General features: G+C 52.4%; 1 protein-coding gene across 1 annotated transcript; it reads left to right on the forward strand.

Moving 5' to 3' along the window:
* The first annotated feature begins 6,783 nt into the window (after positions 1-6,783).
* On the forward strand, positions 6,784-10,680 carry AOC1 (amine oxidase copper containing 1). Its single transcript, XM_036102066.2, has 4 exons — positions 6,784-8,368; positions 9,000-9,285; positions 9,632-9,764; positions 10,408-10,680. The coding sequence occupies exons 1-4, from the start codon at positions 6,784-6,786 to the stop codon at positions 10,678-10,680; spliced, it is 2,277 nt and encodes a 758-aa protein (XP_035957959.1).
* The last annotated feature ends 11,045 nt before the right edge of the window (positions 10,681-21,725 follow it).

The following is a 21,725-nucleotide window of genomic DNA, read 5'->3' on the forward strand; positions in this document are numbered from 1 at the left end:
GGCTCGCAGTCCCGAGGGGCATCTCTTTCCAAACTCCGGCGGGATTCACCGTCGGGCATAACTCATGTCGCACTTCTTCTGGGCTAACTTGTATTATGATTGCTCTTTCAATGTACATTTTAGGTGCTCCTTTAAATAAAAAGTGAGATCCATGCTTGGGTGTCCCACCTCCCTCCCTGCATGCAAAGCTACTCCTTGCCCTCACCATCCTTCCTCCCCCAGGTGGGGGACCCGCAGTGGGTCCTGCTCCCGAGCGTCTCCAGCCTGGGGTGATAAACTGCAGCCTCTCACCTTTCTTTCAGACCCTTCTGTTATTTATTTATAGACATCCATTGCAGAATTAAGCATTATCACTGGCCATATCAGGCCTCTCTTGTCTCTCTTATATATGTAGGCATCTACATTCGGATGCACGGAAGTGTCTGTGTGTACATGGGTGTAAGCATATGTATGCGTACATGTGCTTGCGTGTGCGTGTGCGTGCGTGTGTGTGTGTGTGTCTTCCCCAGCAACAATTCTCATGTATCAGTGTATCCTTTATTTTTTGTCTCTGTTCCTGAAAATGTGTCAGGTTGTTTCTGGTGCTGGTGTTTTGATTTATGTCACGGTATCATGCTGTATCATTCGTCCTGTCTCTTCCTACATTCCTAAGGCCCACCCCAGGGAGTTGCTGTGTGGACGCCCACCAGCTGCCAGTACCCCACGGTGTGATGGACCCCCAGGCGGCCTCCGGCTCCCCAGCTTCACCACAGTGTGTGTCTGTGTCCTGTCCTGCCTGGTGCATCTGCGTGAGAATCTCGCTAGCATATATGCCCAAAGCAGCATGACTCCGTCCTGTGGGGTGTGCTACTGGCCCAGGGCCCGCATACGGGGCTGGCCCTCCAGCGGGCCGGGTCCTTGGCCTGCCTCCCCGCAAGCTTGGCTTGAGCCTCGCATCTCACCACATTGCTGCCAGCACCGGGTATCAACCAGCTTTCTCCTTTCTGCCAGCAATGGGTATAAAATGAGATCTCGTCGAATAATTGCATTGTTCTAATAGCCACCACCTTGGAGCATCTTCTCCTGTGCCCTTGGGGCTTTTTGGTTTCCTCTTGTGTAAGTGGCCTTGAGATTCTTTGCTTGTGTTTCCGGTGGGATGGCTTCCTCTTTCTGGCTGATTTGTAGGCTTTCCTAGCATGTTCTAGATATAGTCCCTCTCACTTAAAAAAAAAAAAAAAATAGCTCTCTGGAGTTATTCACATACCATACAATTCACCCAGAAAGTGAATCATCAATGGACTTTAGTATATTCACACAAATGAGTAACCCTCCCCACCATCAATTTTAGAACATTGTCATCCCCTCAAAAAGAAACTCTATGTCCATTAGCTATCACTCCCCACCTCCCCCCCCCCCCACTGCCCAGCCCTAGGTGACCATTAATCTACTTTCTGCCTCTGTAGATTAGCCTATTCTGGACATTTAATTTAAGTGGAATCATATAATTTGTAGTCTTTTCTAACTGGCTTCTTTCATTTAGCAGAATGTCTTTTTTGAAGATTTTATTTATTTATTTGACAGAGAAGGAGAGAGAGAGCACACAAGCAGAGGCAGAAGGAGAGGGAGAAGCAGACTCCCCACTGAGCAGGGAGCCTGATGCGGGACTCGATCTCAGGACCCTGGGATCATGACCCGAGCCGAAGGCAGACACTTAACGACTGAGCCACCCAGGCGCCCCTGCAGAATGGTTTTAAGGTTCATCCACATTGTAGCGTGAATCAGTACTTCACTCTGTTTCAGCGCCAGATAACATTCCACCGTGTATCCATCCATCAGGTGATGGACCTCTGGGTTGTTTCCACCTTCTGGCTACCAGGAGTAAGTGTGTGCTGAACATTTGTTCCAAGTTACAATTTGCTACAACATTTGTTACAAGAAGGCATGTTTCCATTTCTCTTGGGTCTTTACCTAGCAGTGTGGTGGCTGGATCAGATGGCAACTCTGTGTGGAATTGTTGGAGGACGTGCCAGACTGTTCTCCACAGCAGCTGCTCCACTTACATTCCCACCAGCAGCGTGTGAGCTTTCTGACTTCTCCACATCCTCACCGACACTTGCTGTCTGACTTGTTGATTCCAGCCACCCTAGCGGATGTGACCTCATATCTCATCATGATTTTGATTTGCATTTCCGTGATAACTCATGATGGTGAGCATCCTTTTCAAGTGCTTTTTGGCCATTTGTGCCTCTTCTTTGGAGAAATACATATATTCAGATCCTTTCCCCTTTTTTCCATTGAGTTGTCTTTTTATTATTGAGTTGTGAGAGTTCTTTATATATTCTAGACAAGTCCTTTATCGGAAACATGATTTGCAAATAGTTTCTCATATTCTGTGGGGTGTCTTCACTTTCTTGATGGTGTCCTTTGAAATAGAAAAGTTTATGAGGTCCAATTTATCTGTTTTTTCCTTCGGTTGTTTGTTTTTGAGTCATGGCTAAGAATCCCTTCTAAACCCAAGATCAAGAAGATTTATGCCTATGTTTTCTTCTAAAAGTTTTATGGTTTGGCCTTTTACATTGAGGTCTGCGATCCATTTTGAGTTAATCTTTTGTATGGTGTGAGCTAAGGGTCAAGCTTCATTCCTTTATGTATGGTCCCTTTCTCTTCTAATCTTTACAAGTATCTTCCCCTGATCTGTCCTCACTCCATTATCTTGGATACAATGTCCTTTGTGGAACAGAAACAGACTGCACTTCTCAATGTCAAGTTGTTCCTATAACTCTCTTTGGATCCAACATCCTCAAGTCTTCATGGAGTTGGTGAGCCCATAATGGAGACTAACCAAGTCTCAATCCTTCAGACCAATGAAGGAGGAAGGATGTAAGGGAAGTCATTATATAAATCATCATCTTAACATTTAAAGCTAATCCCCTTCCTTGAAGACATCAAAGCCTTCCGGAATTGCAAACAGGTAACAGGTTGACTAATTGTTTTCTGCTTCCTTCATCTAGCTGCCGCTAAATACCAAAATGACTTGCAGTGCAAGTAGCAGGGAGATAATGATGAGAAAGACAAAAGACAACCACAGAACAAGCAATCAAGACTTGGTGATCAGGGGATGATCTTCTTCCAAGCCTCATACTATTCCTGATTCTATTCTTTCCCTCTGACCAGGAGCTCCTTCCTTTGCCCATGTCTACCTTACCGTCTCCCTGAGCCACATCGTGCTGCAACCCGCCCCCCACCTCCCAGTTTCCCTTTTCCCCCCGGCTCTCTGGGCCAGAGCCCCAGCCATCCTGAGTGAGTTTGTCCCCAGCCAGCTCCTCCGTCCTTTCCCATAGAGATGGCTAACGAGACCTTCTGACTAACTCAGTGGCTTCTCTCTCCCCGGCTATTCTGTCTCTGGGTCCCTAGTCTACAAATGGGTCTAATCCTCTGCTGTGGATGTTGGTGTCCATCTGTACCAGCCCCTGCTTCTGCCCTTTGATCTGTTTCAGGGAGGCTACTTGCTAGTACACGTGCCCTCGTGTTTATCGCTGGCCTCTGAAACTTGCCACCGGCCCTAACAGATCATGGCACAATGCAGCTCGAAACAGGGAGGACGATACTTGACTCTTGAGGAAGATGCTCCTGAGGCAGGAGGAATGAGAGGGAATCAGACCAAGGACAGTGGGCTTTTTGGGAAAACAGAAGTGGACCCTGGTCACTAAAGTGGTGAAGGACTGAGGAGTTTCCAGGCGTGGGTACCTGGAAGGGGTAACAGGAGCCCCCCAGACTGCAACAGCCAGAGCCCTGTGCACTTTCTCATGCCCCTGCCCACTGGGGAACCCCTGAGCTGTAGGTCCCCCTCCTTGGTCAGCCCGTGCCTCACCCTGTCCCTCCCTCCAGGGCGGAGTTGATGGAGCCATAAAGCTCAAGGGGTCAGAGACAAAGCAGCAGAGGCGAGCCCAGAGCAGAACACACAGGTGCGTTCTGATGGGGGATGCCGGGGGCAGCGGACAGGGGGGCTGGAGGGAGGGGAGCATGGGAAGAAGGACATGGAGAGAGGGGCAGGAGAAACACAGACACGGAGGGGGAGGTGAGCCAGAATGCAAGGGGCAGGAACCCAGAGGGAAGGACTCCAGGGCGCAGCGCACTGGGTTGCAGGTATAAACTGCCCAGGGGCAAGATAGGAAGGGCACAGCCAGGGCCTGATGCCATTCTTGGGGTGCTGGGGATGAGAAGTGGGGAGGAAGGGCATGTTTCACTTGTGGTCTCACTGGCCACCAAGTTCTCCCTCCTCCAGTGGCTTCATCGCCATCGTCCACCTCACCAGCTACCTGCTTGGACTTTGGAATAGAAGATTGTACTAGGAAAGGTAAAGGTGAAAGGAATAGCCAAGTTCAGGTTAAAAGGGCCACAGATCACCTGCACATCTCCCTCCTTAGCAAAGCAGAAAGAAATTTGGCATTAAGAGATTATAAAATAGGGAGTGGCCATGAAAATACATGGAGGAACTTAAATGCATATTACTAAGTGAGAGAAGCCAATCTGGGAAGAGCTGCATACTCTGTGATTCCAACTGTATGACATTCTGGAAAAGGCAAAACTATGGAGACACTGAAAAGATCCGTGGTTGCCAGGGGTTAGAGAGAGGGAGGGATGAACAGGTGGACAGGTGGAGCCCAGAGGATTTTTAGGGCAGAAAAACGGCTCTGTATGATCCTATAATGATGGATGCATGTCATGGTGCATTTGTCAAACCCCATAGAATGTACACCACCAAGAGTGAACCCTAACAGAGGCTCTGGACTTTGGGTGACAACGATTCAGCGTGGATTCATAGATAGTAACAAAAGTCCCACTTTGGAGAAGGATTTGTTCACTGGGGAGCGGTGTGTGAGTGGGGGTGGGAAGTGCTTGGGAAATCTCTGCATCTTCTCAATTTTGCTGTGATCCTAGAAATGCTCTAAAAAGCAAAGTCTTGGGCGCCTGGGTGGGTTAGTGAGTTAAGCGACTGCCTTCAGCTCAGGTCATGATCTTGGAGTCCCAGGATCGAGTCCCACATCGGGCTTCCTGCTTGGCAGGGAGTCTGCTTCTCCCTCTGACCCTCTCCCCTCTCGTGCTCACTCTCTCTCTCTCTCAAATAAATAAAATCTTTAAAAAAAAAAAAGTTAAAAAAATAAAAAGCAAAATCTTTGTTGGGTTTTTTTAAAGGAGGCTTGACAAAATTTAATAGCAGAACACAAGCTCACCCCATATCCTTTTGTTGGCTCTGGATTCACCCCAGCAGCCACTAAGTGTCCCCCACGCCTTTCAGGATGGAGAACACTAGGTCATATGAGTCCCGGGACTTCCCACCAGGGCCAGCGGAGGAGACGAGACAACCAGAGGGGACTGTGTTGGCAGCCCTGGGGGTGGGAAAATGAGGCGAAGACCCTGACCACAGCCCCCCAAAATGGAAGGGAAAGGGCATATCCCCAAATGCCACCTGGGATGGCTCCACCCTGTTTGGATGGTCAATCAGCCACAACTGGAGAGCCCCACCAGAAGGGCCAAAAAAGCCTCTCGCCACCCAGTCCTCACCCTCAAAGCCACAGGCCTACAGCCTAATCACAGTCCAATTACTTCACATTGCTTACATTTTTAAATGTGTTGGCATCACAGACTGTCTTCATAGTTGACTTTTTTTTTTTTAAGATTTTATTTATTTGTTTCACAGAGAGAGAGAGAGAGACTGCAAGAGAGGGAACACAAGCAGGGGGAGTGGGAGAGGGAGAAGCAGGCTTCCCGCTGAGCAGAGAGCCCGATGCGGGACTCGATCCCAGGACCCCGGGATCATGACCTGAGCTGAAGGCAGACGCTTAACGACTGAGCCACCCAGGCGCCCCCACAGTTGACTTTAAAAAGGAGCGTAGCTAGCGTTTCCTGAGTGCTTCCTAGAAGGTGGACATTGTCCTAAATGCTTTATCCTTATTGTCCAATTAATTTCTTACACTAATTCTAGGAGGTGCTATGGTTGTTATTTCCAATGTAGTTGAGAAAGTGGAGGCCCAGAGAGTCTGAGCCACTTGCCCAAGGTCACACAGCTGGTCCTAGTGGGAGGTCGCACCAGCACCTGAGCCCAAGCAGCCTGACTCTGGTGTCGACTCTGTGAACTTCTACACTAAATTTCAAAACATATCTACATAAAAACTATTGTATCAAAAAATGTAGTTCGCCGTCAGTCCCCAATGACACAATAAGCACTCTAAGGCGTTTGGATTTGGATTACTCATAATCTAAAGGTGGAGAGGTAAGAACCCAAGGTTCTGCCATGCTGAGAAAATACAGAGAAAAGGGCAAAATGAGTTTATATAGGTAAGAAAATGCACGGGACTATCGGAGGTCTGCAGATGAGCAAGGAGAGAGCAGAATTAAAATTGATGGGAAGGGGTGTCTGGGTGGCTCAGTCGGCTAAGCATCTGCCTTCAGTTCGGGTCATGATCCCTGGGGTCTGGGATCGAGCCCCGCATCGGGCTCCCCGCTCGGCGGGGAGTCTGCTTCTCCCTCTCCCTCTGCACCTCCCCTACTTGTGCTCTCTCTCTTTGTCATATGAATGAATAAAATCTTTTTAAAAAATCGATGGGAAGCACAGATCTAAACAGCGTTAGGTCCCCAGCTGCCATGGAGGCCTGCCTCCAGCTGGGGCGGCGAAGGCAGGGGGCTGAGTCTGTAGGAAAACCACCAGGCGGGGGATATCGCCATCCAAAGCTCCGGCCTAGTGGAAACGCACTTCCTCCCATAAACCAACTAAGTTCATCTCTGCTACTGCGTTCCAGAGCCATGCAGCCGGAGACCCTGGCCCTCGGCTGGGCCATAGCTGCCGTCCTGGTGCTGCAGACGCTGGCCACGGCCAGGTGCCCCACACGGACCCTGAACAGCCAGGCCGCCGTGTTCGAGGACCTGAGCGCCCAAGAGCTGAAGGCCGTGCGCAGCTTCCTCTGGTCACAGGAGGAGCTGAAGCTGGAGCCCTCCCGAGAACCCACTGTGGCCAAAAACTCCGTGTTCCTCATTGAGATGTTGCTGCCCAAGAAGCAACACGTACTGAAATTTCTGGACAACGGTGGAAGACCTCCGGTCCGCGAGGCCCGAGCCGTCATCTTCTTCGGAGCCCAGGCGCATCCCAATGTCACGGAGTTCGCGGTGGGGCCCCTGCCGCGGCCCTACTACATGCGAGAGCTGCCCCCCAAGCCGGGGCGTCGCACCACCTGGGCCTCCAGGCCCATCACCGGGGCCGAGTACACCCTCCTGGCCCAGGCCCTGCAGAAGCTCACCAAGCCCCTGCACCGATTTTTTCTTGATACCACGGGCTTCTCCTTCCAAGACTGTCACTCGCGATGCCTGACATTCACGGACGTGGCGCCTCGGGGCGTGGCCTCCGGCCAGCGCCGCTCTTGGTTCATCTTGCAGCGCTTTGTGGAAGGCTACTTCCTGCACCCCACGGGGCTGGAGCTCCTCCTGGATCACGGCAGCACCAATGCCCAAGACTGGACGGTGGAGCTGGTCTGGTACAACGGGAAGTTCTACCAGAGCCCAGAAGAGCTGGCACGGAAGTATGCGGAGGGACAGGTGGACGTGGTGGTTCTGGAGGACCTACCCCCCAAGGGCCAGGACGGGGAAGGCACAGAGGAAACACCCCTCTTCTCCTCCTACAAGCCGCGCGGGGCCTTCCCCACCCCCATGCCCGCGAACGGCCCCCGCCTGGTCCAGCCCCAGCGTCCCCGCTACACGCTGGAGGGCAACACCGTGCTCTACGGCGGCTGGAGCGTCTCCTTCCGGCTGCGCTCGTCCTCGGGGCTGCAGATCCTCAACGTGCTGTTCGGCTGCGAGCGCATAGCCTATGAAGTGAGCGTGCAGGAGGCGGCGGCGCTGTATGGAGGGCACACGCCCGCGGGCATGCAGACCAACTACATCGACGTGGGCTGGGGGCTGGGCAGCGTCACGCACGAGTTAGCGCCCGGCATCGACTGCCCGGACACGGCCACCTTCCTGGACGCCCTCCACCACTACGATGCCGATGGCCCCGTGCGCTACCCCCGAGCCCTCTGCGTCTTTGAGCTGCCCACTGGAGTGCCCCTTCGGCGACACTTTAATTCCAACTTCAGTGGGGGTTTCAACTTCTACGCGGGGCTGCAAGGCCAGGTGCTGGTGCTACGGACCACGTCCACGGTCTACAACTATGACTACATCTGGGACTTCATCTTCTACCCCAATGGGGTGATGGAGGCCAAGATGCACGCCACCGGCTACGTCCACGCCACCTTCTACACCCCCGAGGGGCTGCGCTACGGGACCCGCCTGCACACGCACCTGCTTGGCAACATGCACACTCACTTAGTGCACTACCGCGTGGACCTGGACGTGGCAGGTAGGACCCGGGCTTGGAATCACCCTCCCAGCCAAACATCTGCCTTCCTGCAGGAGATGGTGCTGCAACTTTCCTGGAGGCATAGAATCAGGAGCCTAGCCTGCCTCTCTGCAAACTACGGTGCTAGACATCTATGTGCCCCTGGAAAGCAGTGGAAGTGACCAGCATGTCCATGGCCCTGAATGCGGGCAGTGGGCCCTGCCCTGGCCCTGGGGCTCCTTGACCCTTAGAGGGTTGGATGGGGCAGAACAGTGTGCATGTGGGCTTGGGAGTGGGGACAACGCCTAAGGGTGTAAGAAATGTCGCTGCCTACGGCTGTGTAGTCTGCAATACTCATTATCTCCTGCATTAACAATGTCACCGTGAAACATGGCAGGGGCATCATGACAGGCTTTGGCTGCAGAACAGGCCTCACTCGGAGTTGTCTTCTAGTTCCTCTGTTAATTTTTTGGTTTTAATTCTTTCCTTCTACCCTACAGCTAGCTCAGTGCATATCCCCAACATCCTCTTCACTCCACTCCTGATGGTTTGTTCTTGGATGTGGTCTGGGATGGAGATCCCAGCACAGAAATGAGGGTATTTCAGGTCAGGGGGATTCATTCTCATTGTCCTTCTTCCTGCGCATCTGCAGGCACCAAGAACAGCTTCCAGACCCTGCAGATGAAGCTGGAAAACATCACCAACCCCTGGAGCCCAAGACACCACCTGGTGCAGCCAACCCTGAAGCAGACAAGTTACCACCGGGAGCGCCAGGCGGCCTTCCGCTTCGGACGGCTTCTGCCCAAGTACCTGCTCTTCACGAGTCCCGAGGAGAACCGCTGGGGTCATAAGCGCGGCTACCGGCTACAGATCCACTCCATGGCCGACCAGGTGCTGCCCGTGGGCTGGCAGAAGGAGCGGGCTGTCACCTGGGCCAGGTAAGGGAGGCCTGGGAGGCAGGGGAGGGCTAGTATTCATGTGTCTCTGTGTGTCATTGTGTCTGTCTATGAGATTCTGAGTCTATGTGGTGGTGTATCTGGGCCGGTGAAAGTGTGTGTGTGTGTTTTCTGGACCTGGGGCTCTGTGTTTGGGGAGGGGGAGGGGAGAGCCGTGCCGAGCACCTGAGCCTCAGTTGACGGTTGGTTGGTCTGGCTGACCCCCAGGAGATGATCTCACAATGGGGGGAAGACAGTAACTTCCCCCCATCGTTGACCCTGAAGATGTCTCTGGGAGGGCTGGGAGGCCCCCTGGCACCCAGAGCCACCTGGCTTCTCTTCTGGGCAGGTACCCCCTGGCAGTGACCAAGTACCGGGAGTCAGAGGTGTGCAGTAGCAGCATCTATAACCAGAACGACCCCTGGGACCCCCCTGTGGTCTTTGAGGAGTTTCTTCGTAACAATGAGAACATTGAAAACGAGGTACTGGGGGCGCCTGGGTGGCTCAGTTTGGTTAAATGTCTGACTCTTGATTTCGGCTCAGGTCATGATCTCAGGGTCATAGGATCGAGCCCCAAGTCAGGCTCCATGCCCAGTGGGGAGTCTGCTTGAGATCCTCCCTCTCCCTCTGCCCCTCCCCCCAGCTTGCGTGTGTGTGTGTGTGTGTGTGTGTGTGTGTGTGTGTGCACACGCACGCTCTCTCTCTCTCTCTCTCAAATAAAGAAAAAAGGAAAAAAAAAAGAGAGAAAATAAGGTACTGGCCCTGCCTTCCTCCAGGCTTAGACCAAGACCAGATCTGGGCAGGGTCCCAGGGTGGAAAGCACAGCTCGCTGTGTGGTGGACGACCTCAGCAGTCTGCCCATTCCTTAAACATGGGGCTTGCGGGGGCGCCTGGGTGGCTCAGATGGTTAAGCGTCTGCCTTCGGCTCAGGTCATGATCCCAGAGTCCTGGGATCGAGTCCTGCATCGGCCTCCCTGCTCCTTGGGAGCCTGCTTCTCCGTCTGCCTCTCTCTCTCATGAATAAATAAATAAAATCTTTAAAAAAAAAAACATGGGGCTTGAGGGGGTTACCCACCCCTCCCCCTCTGAGCCTCCTTAGCGCTTGCCCACCCCTGTCTCCCGTAGGACTTGGTGGCCTGGGTCACTGTGGGCTTCCTGCACATCCCCCACTCAGAGGACATTCCTAACACGGCCACACCCGGAAACTCCGTGGGCTTCCTGCTCCGGCCTTTCAACTTCTTCCCTGAGGACCCATCCCTGGCGTCCAGAGACACCATGATCGTGTGGCCCCGGAACAGCGGCCCCAACTACATCCAGCGCTGGACCCCGAAGGAGGAGGAGGGGGACTGCTTGATGCCTGACCCTTTTAGCTACAATGGAACCTACAGGCCTGTGTGAAGGACCCTCTGCCCCCAACTAACCCCATGTAGAAGCCCAGGTGCCCCCCAGGGACAGGCAATAAAGCCCTGGGGGCTCAGCTCTGCGTGCTGCTTCTTGGGGGGAGGACGCACCCAGATGAGAACACAGGTGGCCTTGACCTCCCTGCACCTTGGTCTACTCCACCCCAGAAAAGACCTCTATCGCTAAGGCAAGTGATGCTCACTGAAATACTAGATTCACCTATCAGATTGGTTTTAAAAAAAAGACTGGCAGCTCCCTCTCCGGGGTCTGCGGAGGACTCCGGGATGTCACCGAGGGGCAGGCAAAGTCCTGCGGCCATAGGAGGATGCTTCAGAAAGCGGGCAAAACTGCCAACCCCTCTACCCTGCGACGCACTGATCCAGCTCCCAGGGCTTTATCCCAGGGGTCTCCCTACAAACACAGGACAGACATGTGCTCACAGTGATTCACTGTGGCGCCCTTTGTAACAGCAGAGTCTGGAAGCAACCCAGACGTCATCTACAAGAGAGACCCGCGGGTGTGAATAAACAACGTACAGCCACACAATGCAATCCGGGTGATTGTATGGGCAGGGACATTCTCTGCACTGGTGGGGAAAGAGCTTCGGGATGTAGATACCCCAGAAAGACAGGCAAGGAGATAACTAAAGCCTGTTGTCTTAGTCTGGTCCAGCTGCTGTAACAAAATCCCACAGACTGCGTGCCTTATGAACAGCGGAAGTCTACGGCTCACAGTTCTGGAGGCTGAAGTCCAAGATCGGGGTGCCATCAAGGTTGGGTGAGGGCCCTCTTCTGGGTCACAGACTTCTGATTTCTGGATGTGTCCTCGCATGGTGGAAGGGGGAGGGAGCCCTCTGGAGTCTCTTTTATAAGAATACTGATCCCATTCACTAGGGCTCCATCCTCCTGACCTAAGCACCTGCCAAAGACCCCAAGTCCAAATACAATCACATTGAGTGTTAGGACTGCAATATGAGTTGGAGGGGTGATATACACATTCAAACGGTAGCGGCTGAAGGTGATGGGGAGAAGTGGATGACATTGGGGAGGAAGCAGGAGTCCTCAATGTAAAGCAAGCCCCAGGGAGTGCACCGACTACCCACCTTCTCCTCTCCTTTGCTGAGTTGTTTTCATTTCTTAATCATGAGAATGTATTACCCATTTGAAAAAATGTAAATCTAAATTTTAGAAGAGAAAGGGAGGGAAGAAAGGAGGGACTCTTTTTGCTCATTGATGAAACTGATAAGGCAGGCTGCTTCCTCCAGGGTCCCTACCCCTCCTCAGACTTTCTCCTCCTATCCCAAAGAGGAGAAGACACGGGGAAAATAATCAGCCCACAGATGTGGTTGGTTCTCTCTTCCCTCTCCATCACGCCTCTGAATGAAGACTTGGTGCGTTCCCACCTGAGAGTTGGCCTACCCCTTCCATTCCTGTTCTTCTTTATCATCCATCCAAATGAGGGGGGAGGGGGTGGCCATCATTCCCTCCTCTCCCTGCCATGCACCCCGCTGTTGGGACGATCTGAGACTTGAGTTTGGGCTTTAGAGGGGCTCCCAGGACAGCCCCCCACCTCCTTTATCTGCTGTAGTCTCCCCTAAAGGGAAGCTGCATGGGCTCACCCACTAGGCACGGGGGCCCACCCCTAGCTAACCTTCACCGTGACCTTGTTTTCCTCTGCCATTGTTCTGGTTGCCTGTTCCTACCCCAGGAATCTGGTGGGAAGGTGTGGCTGTGGTGAGGGCAACATTAGTCTGGGTTCCCTGGTGCCCAAGGGATGTTAATCAAGCAAACAAACTTGCATTGTGCTTAATATTCCAGGAACCCCCTGGAATAGCTTTTATTTGTATGGCAGTAAGAGGGTGAATCTTAAGCTTTTCATCTTAACACCGTTAAGACCAACATTATAGGATTTGGACACAGCACTTTTGTAACAACTGATACATTATTTAAAATAGCAACAATTTTTATCTTAGCCATTTTTAAAATTTTTTGAAATTATCTGAGCGTTGTTTCAAAGCTTTGGAACTACTAAAACACAAAAGATTATGAATGTCCACAACAGAAAAAGGAAGAGAGCAAAATTTTTAGCACTAGGAGAGGAAATCTAATCTTCTTAAGCAGGGTTAGTAGTTCAGTAGACAATAACTCCTTCTGAAGGGGAGCCAGGAAATGCATTTGCTTTGAAACTTTTTACTTTAATTAACCTTCAGCCTTACTGGAGTAGCTGTTCACTGTGCTTTAAAAATTCTTTTTTTTCCCTCATCCTACTTTCCTCAAGTTATGCCTATCATGAGTATCCTACATCCTAACATCATTCTAACATCTGGCAAATTCCATAGGTTAGCAACAACAACAAAAAGAATATTATCTAAAAGGATCAGTCTTTAACAACAAAAAATTATGAGACACACAAAGAAACAGGAAAGAGTGACCCCCACACATGGGGGGGGAGCAGAAAACAGAAACTATCCATGAGGGGACCCAGATGTAGAACTTAGCCAAAATATCAAAACAGCCATTATAAGTACATTCAAAGATCAGAGGGAAACCATGCTTGAAGAAGTAAATAAAGCTGTGACAAGGTCTCAGCAAACAGAGAATATCACTATAGAGATAGAAACTATTTTTTAAAAGAACCAAATGCAGGGGTGCCTGGGTGACACTGTTAGTTGGACATCTGACTCTTGGTTTCAGCTCAGGTCATGACCTCAGAGTCGTGGGATCAAGCCCCACGTCAGGTTCTGCACTGGGCTCAGAATCTGCTTGAGATTCTCTCTGTGTCCCTCTCCCCCCCCCAAATAAATAAATAAAATCTTCAAAAATTAATAAATAAAAGGACCAAATGGAAAATCTGGAGTCAAAAAGTACAATCCCTGACATGGAAAATTCCCTGGAGAACCTGGACAGTGGATTTGCTCTTACGTCTACACTGGAATTCCCAGCCATGTTCGGGAGACAATCCACATCAAAGAGGGACAGCCACGTGCAGCCACGTGTCGGTGACCTGGCAGCAGGTTCTGGGCTGACAAGGAGGTCATTGCCTGAAGCATGTGTGGCCAAGATATAACTGAGCAGATTTAGACTTGACCATGGGCCTGAGCAGATGCCCAGGCTCTCACCATGAGAGTAGCTAATTAATTAAAAAGAAAGATGAGAACAAGGACCGGAAAAGTCCCAAGAGAATGGGCCTTTTTCAGTGTCTATGGATCTTCTGTAAAGCCCAAAGATGACAACATTGAGCACATAATACCCCATGTATTATAAGACCTAGAATTTCATGTACTGTCTCGACATCACTGAGCATCATCACACAACCCCAAAGCCCCAACCATGAGTTCCCTGCTCTCTGCAGATATGCCCCTCACCCAGCAGGAGACGGTCCCCATACAGCTCACTGTTCTCCACCTGGTTCTCAACCAATGGGTTTCACATACCCACCACCTGCCATCCAGAGCCCAAGGACAGCAAGAACAGGCTACATCAGTAAGGCAATTTTCCCTCCAACCCCGTCCCACCCTAGCCTGGCCCCCAAGAGCCTGAGCAGAAGAACAGGCAGGGAGGGAAAGCCAACCCAACTCATCCCCAGGCCAGGACCCTTGGACCTGGGGTCAGGCTCAACTGGGAGGAGATGGAAACTTTGAATTGGATGTCAGGAGGGAGTTTTAAATTAACTTGATGGGGCTGTCTAATACCCGAACATAATCAAAAGCGATGGTAGGATGTGCTCCCAGTGTCATTAAGAACAGGATAAAAGAACCAGCCAGCCATAACAGGGAAAATATTCCAGCCCAGGATCCGAGGACAATGAGAAGAAAAGGTGCTCCTAGACCCAGTGGCCAGGCTCAGCGGTGGAAGCTGGACCCCTGCAGGCCTGTCTGTCCCAGCTGGAAAGAGAGGAGAACAAAGACCCACCTTCTCCCTCCCCACCCAGTCTCCCACCAGAGCTTCCCACTGGTGGAACCTGTAGCTTAGGAGCCCCAGCCACAGTGCCTGTTCCCAGAGTGACAGAACAGAGGAGAGGGGCCAGGGGAGGGTCTCAGGAACAGTGGAACAAGTTGAAAGGCAGCAAATGGAGAGGGGGACGCTCCATTTCCACTCTGCACCCCATCCAGCTCCAATTGTTCAGTAAATTGGCTCATAGTCATGTTGGCCCCCAGGAAACAGGACCAGTGATGCTCAGATAATGCCAGGGTGATCTGGACCCAAAGTCACGTCCAGTCAGTGGTCCTTGGGGTTAATCTCCTGGAGGAGGAGCCCTGACTGCACCCTTTGGGGTGAGCAGATCTTTCCACCCAAATCATGGGCACATCCAGTGATTTGCCTCCCACACGGTCAGGCTGGCCCACGGTCCTCTCTGGTGGCTCACAGACCCCAGCATATAGGGTCAGCGACAGGGAAACTCTCAGAGCTGCCCAGACATCTCTTTGTGTGTTCAGCTGGGGGGTGGGTGGGGGGGCAGTGGCAGACGTCCCCAGGAGACAGACCCTTGTTATACACACCTCCATCCACCCATACTTGCCAGAGGCTCAGACCCTAGGAAAAGGGGGCGGGGTTGGTCCTATGCATTTTCCCCCAAGACAGGACCAAAGTCCCAGCTTTTCCTGGGAAGAAAGGCTGGCGGGCGCCCCCATGCCAGGCTTGGCAAAGCTGTCAATTCGGGAGAGCAGTGACAGAAGGAGAAGCACAGGGCTGGGTTCTGAGTGGGAAGAAACACCCCCACCCCGCCCCCAACCCGCTTTGCAAAAGACTACAGAGATCCCACTGAGAGAAAACCAGGATTTACACCCTCAGCCTCCTCCCCCCCGCTCCAGCCCAAGCACATTTCCTCCCCAAGTAAAACAGAATGTGGTCTTGTTTGTGGATGCTCTGCTCCCAGGTGGAGATGCAAATAGAGAAAGCCTTGAGTGAACCAGGTTGCTTTATATAACGAAGAGGATGCTAAAAAATTTAGGGAAAGAAGAACCTGTTGCTTTTAGAGGCTTTTCGGGGAAGACAGCCTCAGCCGTACAAGGAGAGCTTTGGGAGACAAGGGAATGAGGGCACATAGAAACCCTTGTCTAAGAGCCAACAGATACTAGGTTTCCTTTAAGAATTTTCTCATTATTGTCATTTTAAGAATAAAAAGGATAAAGAGGTAGGCAGCAGAGGCTTCCTGGTGGTCTGGGTCCTGATCCCAGGAAGTAGGACTCTAACCCCAGCGGCCCAGGGGCAAGTGCAGGGCCAGGCCTGGCCCCAGCTCTGCCGATACACACCCGCGAATCTGTGCGAGACCCACAGCCTGGGAGACGCCAGGCTGACTCTAGGCTCCTTCCTTCCAGTCCTGGACGCACAGCTTCTGGACTGGGGGTGCTTCTCGTGCCCCCCACCCCGATCTCATCTCCTCTTGCAGCTCAATCTTCTCAACACCCACTGCCCCACTGCCCTTGACCCTGGGCCACTCAGTCTCCCCGCTCCTCTCCATCCCAGCCCACCCCACTCCGGCCTTACGGGCCCCACCTGGGAAAATCAAGGATGTACATCAATCTGCTAATTTCCACCACTGCCCACGCAGCACCCACCTCCCCACACACCGCCGAAACGGCAGGCGTTCCGCTTGGGCTCTGGGCTAAAAGCTGGAGAAATCATCTTCCTCTTCTTCTTGTGCTCCTCCCGAAAACCTCTGCTGCCTCCCTTAGGGACTTAGGGCCACGCTCACTACAAAGGCCCTCGTGGCAGGGCACGGTCAGGGCTGGAAGGTGTTCTGGCCACCCTATGTACCAAGGGGAGCCCAGAGAAAGGAGGGGGCACCAGTCACACACCGTCAGTGGTCCATTGGGACTAAACCTGTGTGCCCAGGAGCCAGGGGTCTTTCCACTGAATCTCTGGAATTTCTGAAACCCCGACTCGTTTTTGCAGTTTGAACTCTCCTTTTGACAGTGTTGGCCATTTCAGGTTCGTACAGCGGTCAGCAGAAGGAAGCATTAATAAGCTCGCCCACAGGAGCCCACTTTGCCAACAGCTCATACGACCACAAATCCATTTTTTCCAGCCTGCTCCCAGGTTAGGCTCCCTTGGTGTTCATTTCCTGCTCAGCGAGGCAGTGAGTCATCACCCTCCTTCCCCTCCTGCTTTAACTATTGCTCTGAGACCAGAGTCTGCAGAATGAGAGGTCACATGGAACCCTTTATTTAGTACAGAAGTCCTCAACCTGGGGGAGGGGGGAGCACGGCCCGCAGGGGTAGCGAGAAACAGGCCCCAGCGGCTTCCGAGAGCACACCTGAGCTGACCAACTCAGGACAGTTGGGAGTTCCTGGACTTCTCGGAGGTCCACTGACATTCAGGACTCTGGAGCACTCACTTTGTCGCCGGCTAAAGGATGCGTTGGGGCTGAAATCAAATTAGCGAGCTGCGGTACAGCTCACTGCTGGTAAAAGCCAGACAGCCCAGGAAAGCATCCCGCTCTTACCTCTGCGATGTGCCTTCAATGAAGGGGATGCTGTCTGCCATGTGTCCACCAGGTGGCGCAGCACACCGTCCCCGCCAGCTCCATCAGGCGGCGGCGTTTCACCGACAACCCCGCGGAGACGAACGAGGAACGCGGCAAACTGGAAATGCCTCCAGGTGCAAGCTATAGCTTGACCAAACACCGCAGAATCATAATGTTTTCATTAGGACTAAGTTCAGCTGAATTTAACAGAAAAAATACAGCAGCGGCTTGACAAGAGAGGTTTTGTTTCTATGTAAAAAGCAGCCCAGGGCTGGGATAGGAGCTCCATGAAGGTGCCCGAGATGCAGCCTCCTTTCTCCTCACCGCAACCACCTAAGATATGGCTCTCGGCTTCCTAGTCCAAAGTGGCTGCTACAGCTCCAGCCATCGCATCTGACTACCAGGCTGTAGGACAGAGAAGGAAAGAGAAAGGGATGGCCCTATGCTCTAAGGAACTGTCCCAGAATTCAGAGTCATTACTTCTACTTACAACTCATTGGCTTAGTTAGGGAGGCTGGCTCCTGGAGTCTTTTACCTGAGCATTGCTACCTCCAAATAGTGTCAGGGTTCAGTTTGGAAGAAGAATGTGAGAATGGAGAGCTGAAAGAAACTAGCAATATCGGCCAAATATTATCGTATGCCACTGAAAATTCCTTTATACCAGCACAGCATATTTTCCAACCCCTGGAAACTGGGATGACTCAGTGCCTAGTTTCGTTGATATGACTCCCAAATGCACGTCCCATGTCCAGATTCTCCTCCTAAACTCCAAGATCTGCATGTCTAGCAAGAATCTCACCTACAACATGTCCAAGCCAGCTCATCCCTCCCCGCCCCACTCCCCAGCTTTCTGTGCCCCTCAGCTGGAGGATCTCATCATCATGTCCCTGTCACCCAAGTCAAGAACCAGGAAGCCGTCCTGAGCACTTCCCTCCCCTCTACATTCCCTCTCTTTATCCCATAGACCACCTTTCTGATGTTTCTTGAATTCATGCCATCGTGCTTTTCCCATGGTGACTTCCCACTCATCTCCCCCAGCCTGAGGTGTACCCCTGTCTCACCCCCTCCAGACCATCCTCAACTGTGCTTCCAGAGGGATCCCTCTAAAATCCAAATCAAACAATGTCACCCTTCTGATCAAAGCCTCAATAATTCCCTACTGTCCTCAGGGGAAAATCTAAACATGAAAATCTTTCACATGATTTATCAAGACATTCAGAATATGGCCTGTCCTTACGTCCTCCCAATAATGGTTAGTACCTAATGAGCACTCACCACCATGTGCTCAGACAAGTCCTAACACCTCTCATCCCACAGCAACTCTCTGAAGCAGTGGTAATAGCTGGGTAATTATTCAGCAAATATTCACATTCCTCCAGGATGCACTCCCCGGCTCTGCTGAAGCTGAACCAGACCACATGACGTGCATTGGCCAATGGAATGTTAGTGGACAGAACATAAACAGAACCATTAAATGTGCTGGCGTGGTTTGGCTCCTTGCCTGCTCTCCAGAAACCCAGGGTAAGAAGAGCTCCCTCCAGAATGCCTTCAGCCTGTGTCAGGTGATCACACCTGAACTCAGTCCAAACCCAGGCTACCCACAGCCCAACGCTTAGCGGTCCACCCATGCCCAGCCTGGATCAGCCGAACTGTAGTCATCTGAGACCCCTGAGTTTGAGAAGAAAGACTTTTCTGCTACCTGTCACTGAGTCTGAGGACTATTTGTTATGCAACATTGTTATGATAATAGCTGACTAACGCAGGTAAGTATTAGTATCCGCATTTTCCAGCAGGACCAAAACCTCAGGCCCGTTGTACCTTCGGTTGCCTCTCCCTGAGTCTGCCTGTCATGGCCTTTTGCGTAGCTGGTCCTGACCCATTCTTTAGGGGTCAGCTCAAATGTCACTTCCTGAGAGGCTTTCTCTGTGGAAGCCACACCATGAAACTGTCACAGCAGCTTACTCCCCTCATCCTCGCCATCGGAAAGCACTTACCCTCCTGTATTCTCCTCAGTCTGCATGGGCCCCCGGCCCCAGGAGAGAGGCTCTGTGAGAGTGGGGCCTGGAGAATACCCAGCCCACTTCTGCACTCCCCGGGCAGCCTGGGTGCCTGGCTGCTCTCCCCACGTGGCACTCGTTTCCTGGCCTGCTCACCTGATTGCCTCTCTAGACTGAAGCTCAGGGCTCATTCTGCCACCCCAGGGCTACCCCTCCCAGGGATGGAACAGAGCAAGCACTTAATCGATGATGAATCTCCACTCTGCTCTGATGTCTCCAGCTCAGCAATGGGAAAGATAGCTCCTTTCTGTGCTGGAGGAAACTGCCCAACCTGCTCCTGACCCTGAGGCTGGACAGGGGAGGCCCAGGTTAGAGACTTCTCCAAGGACCAGACTGCTTTCCCTCCTAAGGATAACTTCCCTGCCCCCAGCTCTGTAACAGCAAAGCCCCCGCAGAGCGTTAACCCTGGTCCTGGCACTCACAGTTCGCCCAGCCATGCCCTGGCAGCCTGGCCACACAGGGCTCCGTGGCCTTTCCTTCCTTCCCAAACCCCATGGGTTCCTTTGGTATTTGCAGAGAACTGTGGCGCCCTGGCTCTAAACCACACTACAGAGGCCCCAGGCCTTGCACCCGTGACTTGTAGGAAGCACTGATTTCTGAGGAAATAACCGGAAATCCTGGTGGAAATGCAGAGACCCTTCCTCCCCAGGTACTTGGATGTGGCCGGGGTGCCACTGGAAGTGAAGGAGGGTCTGGCAGAGTCTGTCTCACTGATGGGGCAGAGCGGACCAGGCAGGGAGGGAAGGACCCAGAGGGTGACAGCCCGAGCAGAGACCCAGAGGAGAGAAACGTCATACTCTGAGCCTCTGAGCAGGCAACTGTAAGAACCAGTGTGACTGTGAAGGCTGGGAGGCCCACAGCCTTGGTCTCGGGATTTACTCGTGGCTGATGGGGCACCAGGCCGGGCCTTCCCCAGGGCAGAGGCAGGATGGGATTGTACAATCTCACCCGGGAGGGTGGGTTTGGGAGGAACAAGAGTGGAGGCAGAGAGATCATTTAGAAGCCTGAAAATATTCACACAAGAGATGATGAGAAACTAAATTGGAGCAGGGGTGGGAGGCAGGCTGAGGCAGCTGAACTGAGAGGTGGGGGGACCCAGGGAGGGCTTGTTAGAGGCTTGGGCTGAGGAAGAGGCCGGTGGAGAAGGGACCTTGAAAGGAGGGGCCGAAGTCAGATACTGGGGCTGAGAAAATGGGAGAGAGCCACAGAGACAGTGACAGAGAGACAGAGAGAGCGAGCCAGCGGGGAGAACACACTCTGGCCAAGGCGCCGGCCCTCTAGGAGACACATCTTCCACGAGGTCCTTCACAGGCTTCTCTCCAGAGCCTCTCACTGTAGCTCCTCTCTACCTCTACCATCTGTCATTTTGCATTACTCAGGACCTCTTTGGCTGCAAGTGATAAAACAGCCTGAACAAGGTTACAGAAGGAAGAGACTGCTTTGAAAAGCTCTTTGGGCATCGCTCCCAGGGAAGGCAGGTTACGGGCCCAGCTGTGGAGGAGGATAGACGTGCTGTCTTCAAGAGCCTCTGGACCCAGGTCGGGAGGACTGCCAGCAGCGGAGGCCCGGGCCTTGTGCCTGAGCCCGTGGGGTTGAGTTCATCCTCATCTGGAGGGAGCTCTCCACCTGCTGGGCTCGAGGCCCCCCAAGGGTGCTACGGGCCCCAGCTCAGAGGGGGTGATTCTGTCCCTGGTGCCAGTCTGCCAAACTCCCTGGACGGACACCCATTGACCAGATCCAAGGACCATGGGGCAACGGGCAGGGTCTATAAGAATTCTGTGGCTCGGACTCAACCTCCAGGTTGGGTGGGGAAGGACCGTGTCCAGAAGTACGTGCCAGGTATCAGGCACGAAAAAAGCAATGGATGAGCCCTAAGGTCAGATGGGCTTCGAGAGAAGCCCCTTCCCCAAGCTGAAATTCCTCTCCCTCCCTCCGTCTGTCTCTCTGTCTCCCTCCCCATCTCTGTATCCCTCTCTTCTCTCCCCCATCAGGCCCCTCACCAGGCTGGGGCTCCCCTGTGGCTCCCAGTCCGCTGTCCCTGCTCGGCCCTGCTTTCCTCTAGATTTAGAGGCCTTCGTACACTTGGCACATTTTTGTTCAGCCATGACATTTAAGGTCTCCATGGTTACTTCTGCCCAGGGCGAAACAAAACGCTGATCTCGACAGGGTCTGGCTGGTGTCAAACCCCGCGGACATACCTCCGACTCTGGACACCCAATTCCTACTAACGCAGCCAAAGACCGCACAAGCCTTCTTGGCAGCCTTGGTGGCTGAGTCACACTGAATTTTTTGTTTCCATAAAACATGTTTTAAAGTTTATAAAAGTAATCATGTGCTCACTGGAGAAAAATTTGAAAACACACAAACATAGAAAGCAGATCATTCAAAATCATCTATAATCCCTCATTTCGATATATTCCCCTTCAGTCTTTTTTTTTTTTTAAAGATTTTTATTTATTTATTTATTTGACAGAGAGCGAGATAGCAAGAGCAGGAACACAAGCAGGGGGAGTGGGAGAG

This window comes from Halichoerus grypus, chromosome 12 (assembly GCF_964656455.1).
Source record: "Halichoerus grypus chromosome 12, mHalGry1.hap1.1, whole genome shotgun sequence".
Classification (NCBI taxonomy): domain Eukaryota; kingdom Metazoa; phylum Chordata; class Mammalia; order Carnivora; family Phocidae; genus Halichoerus; species Halichoerus grypus.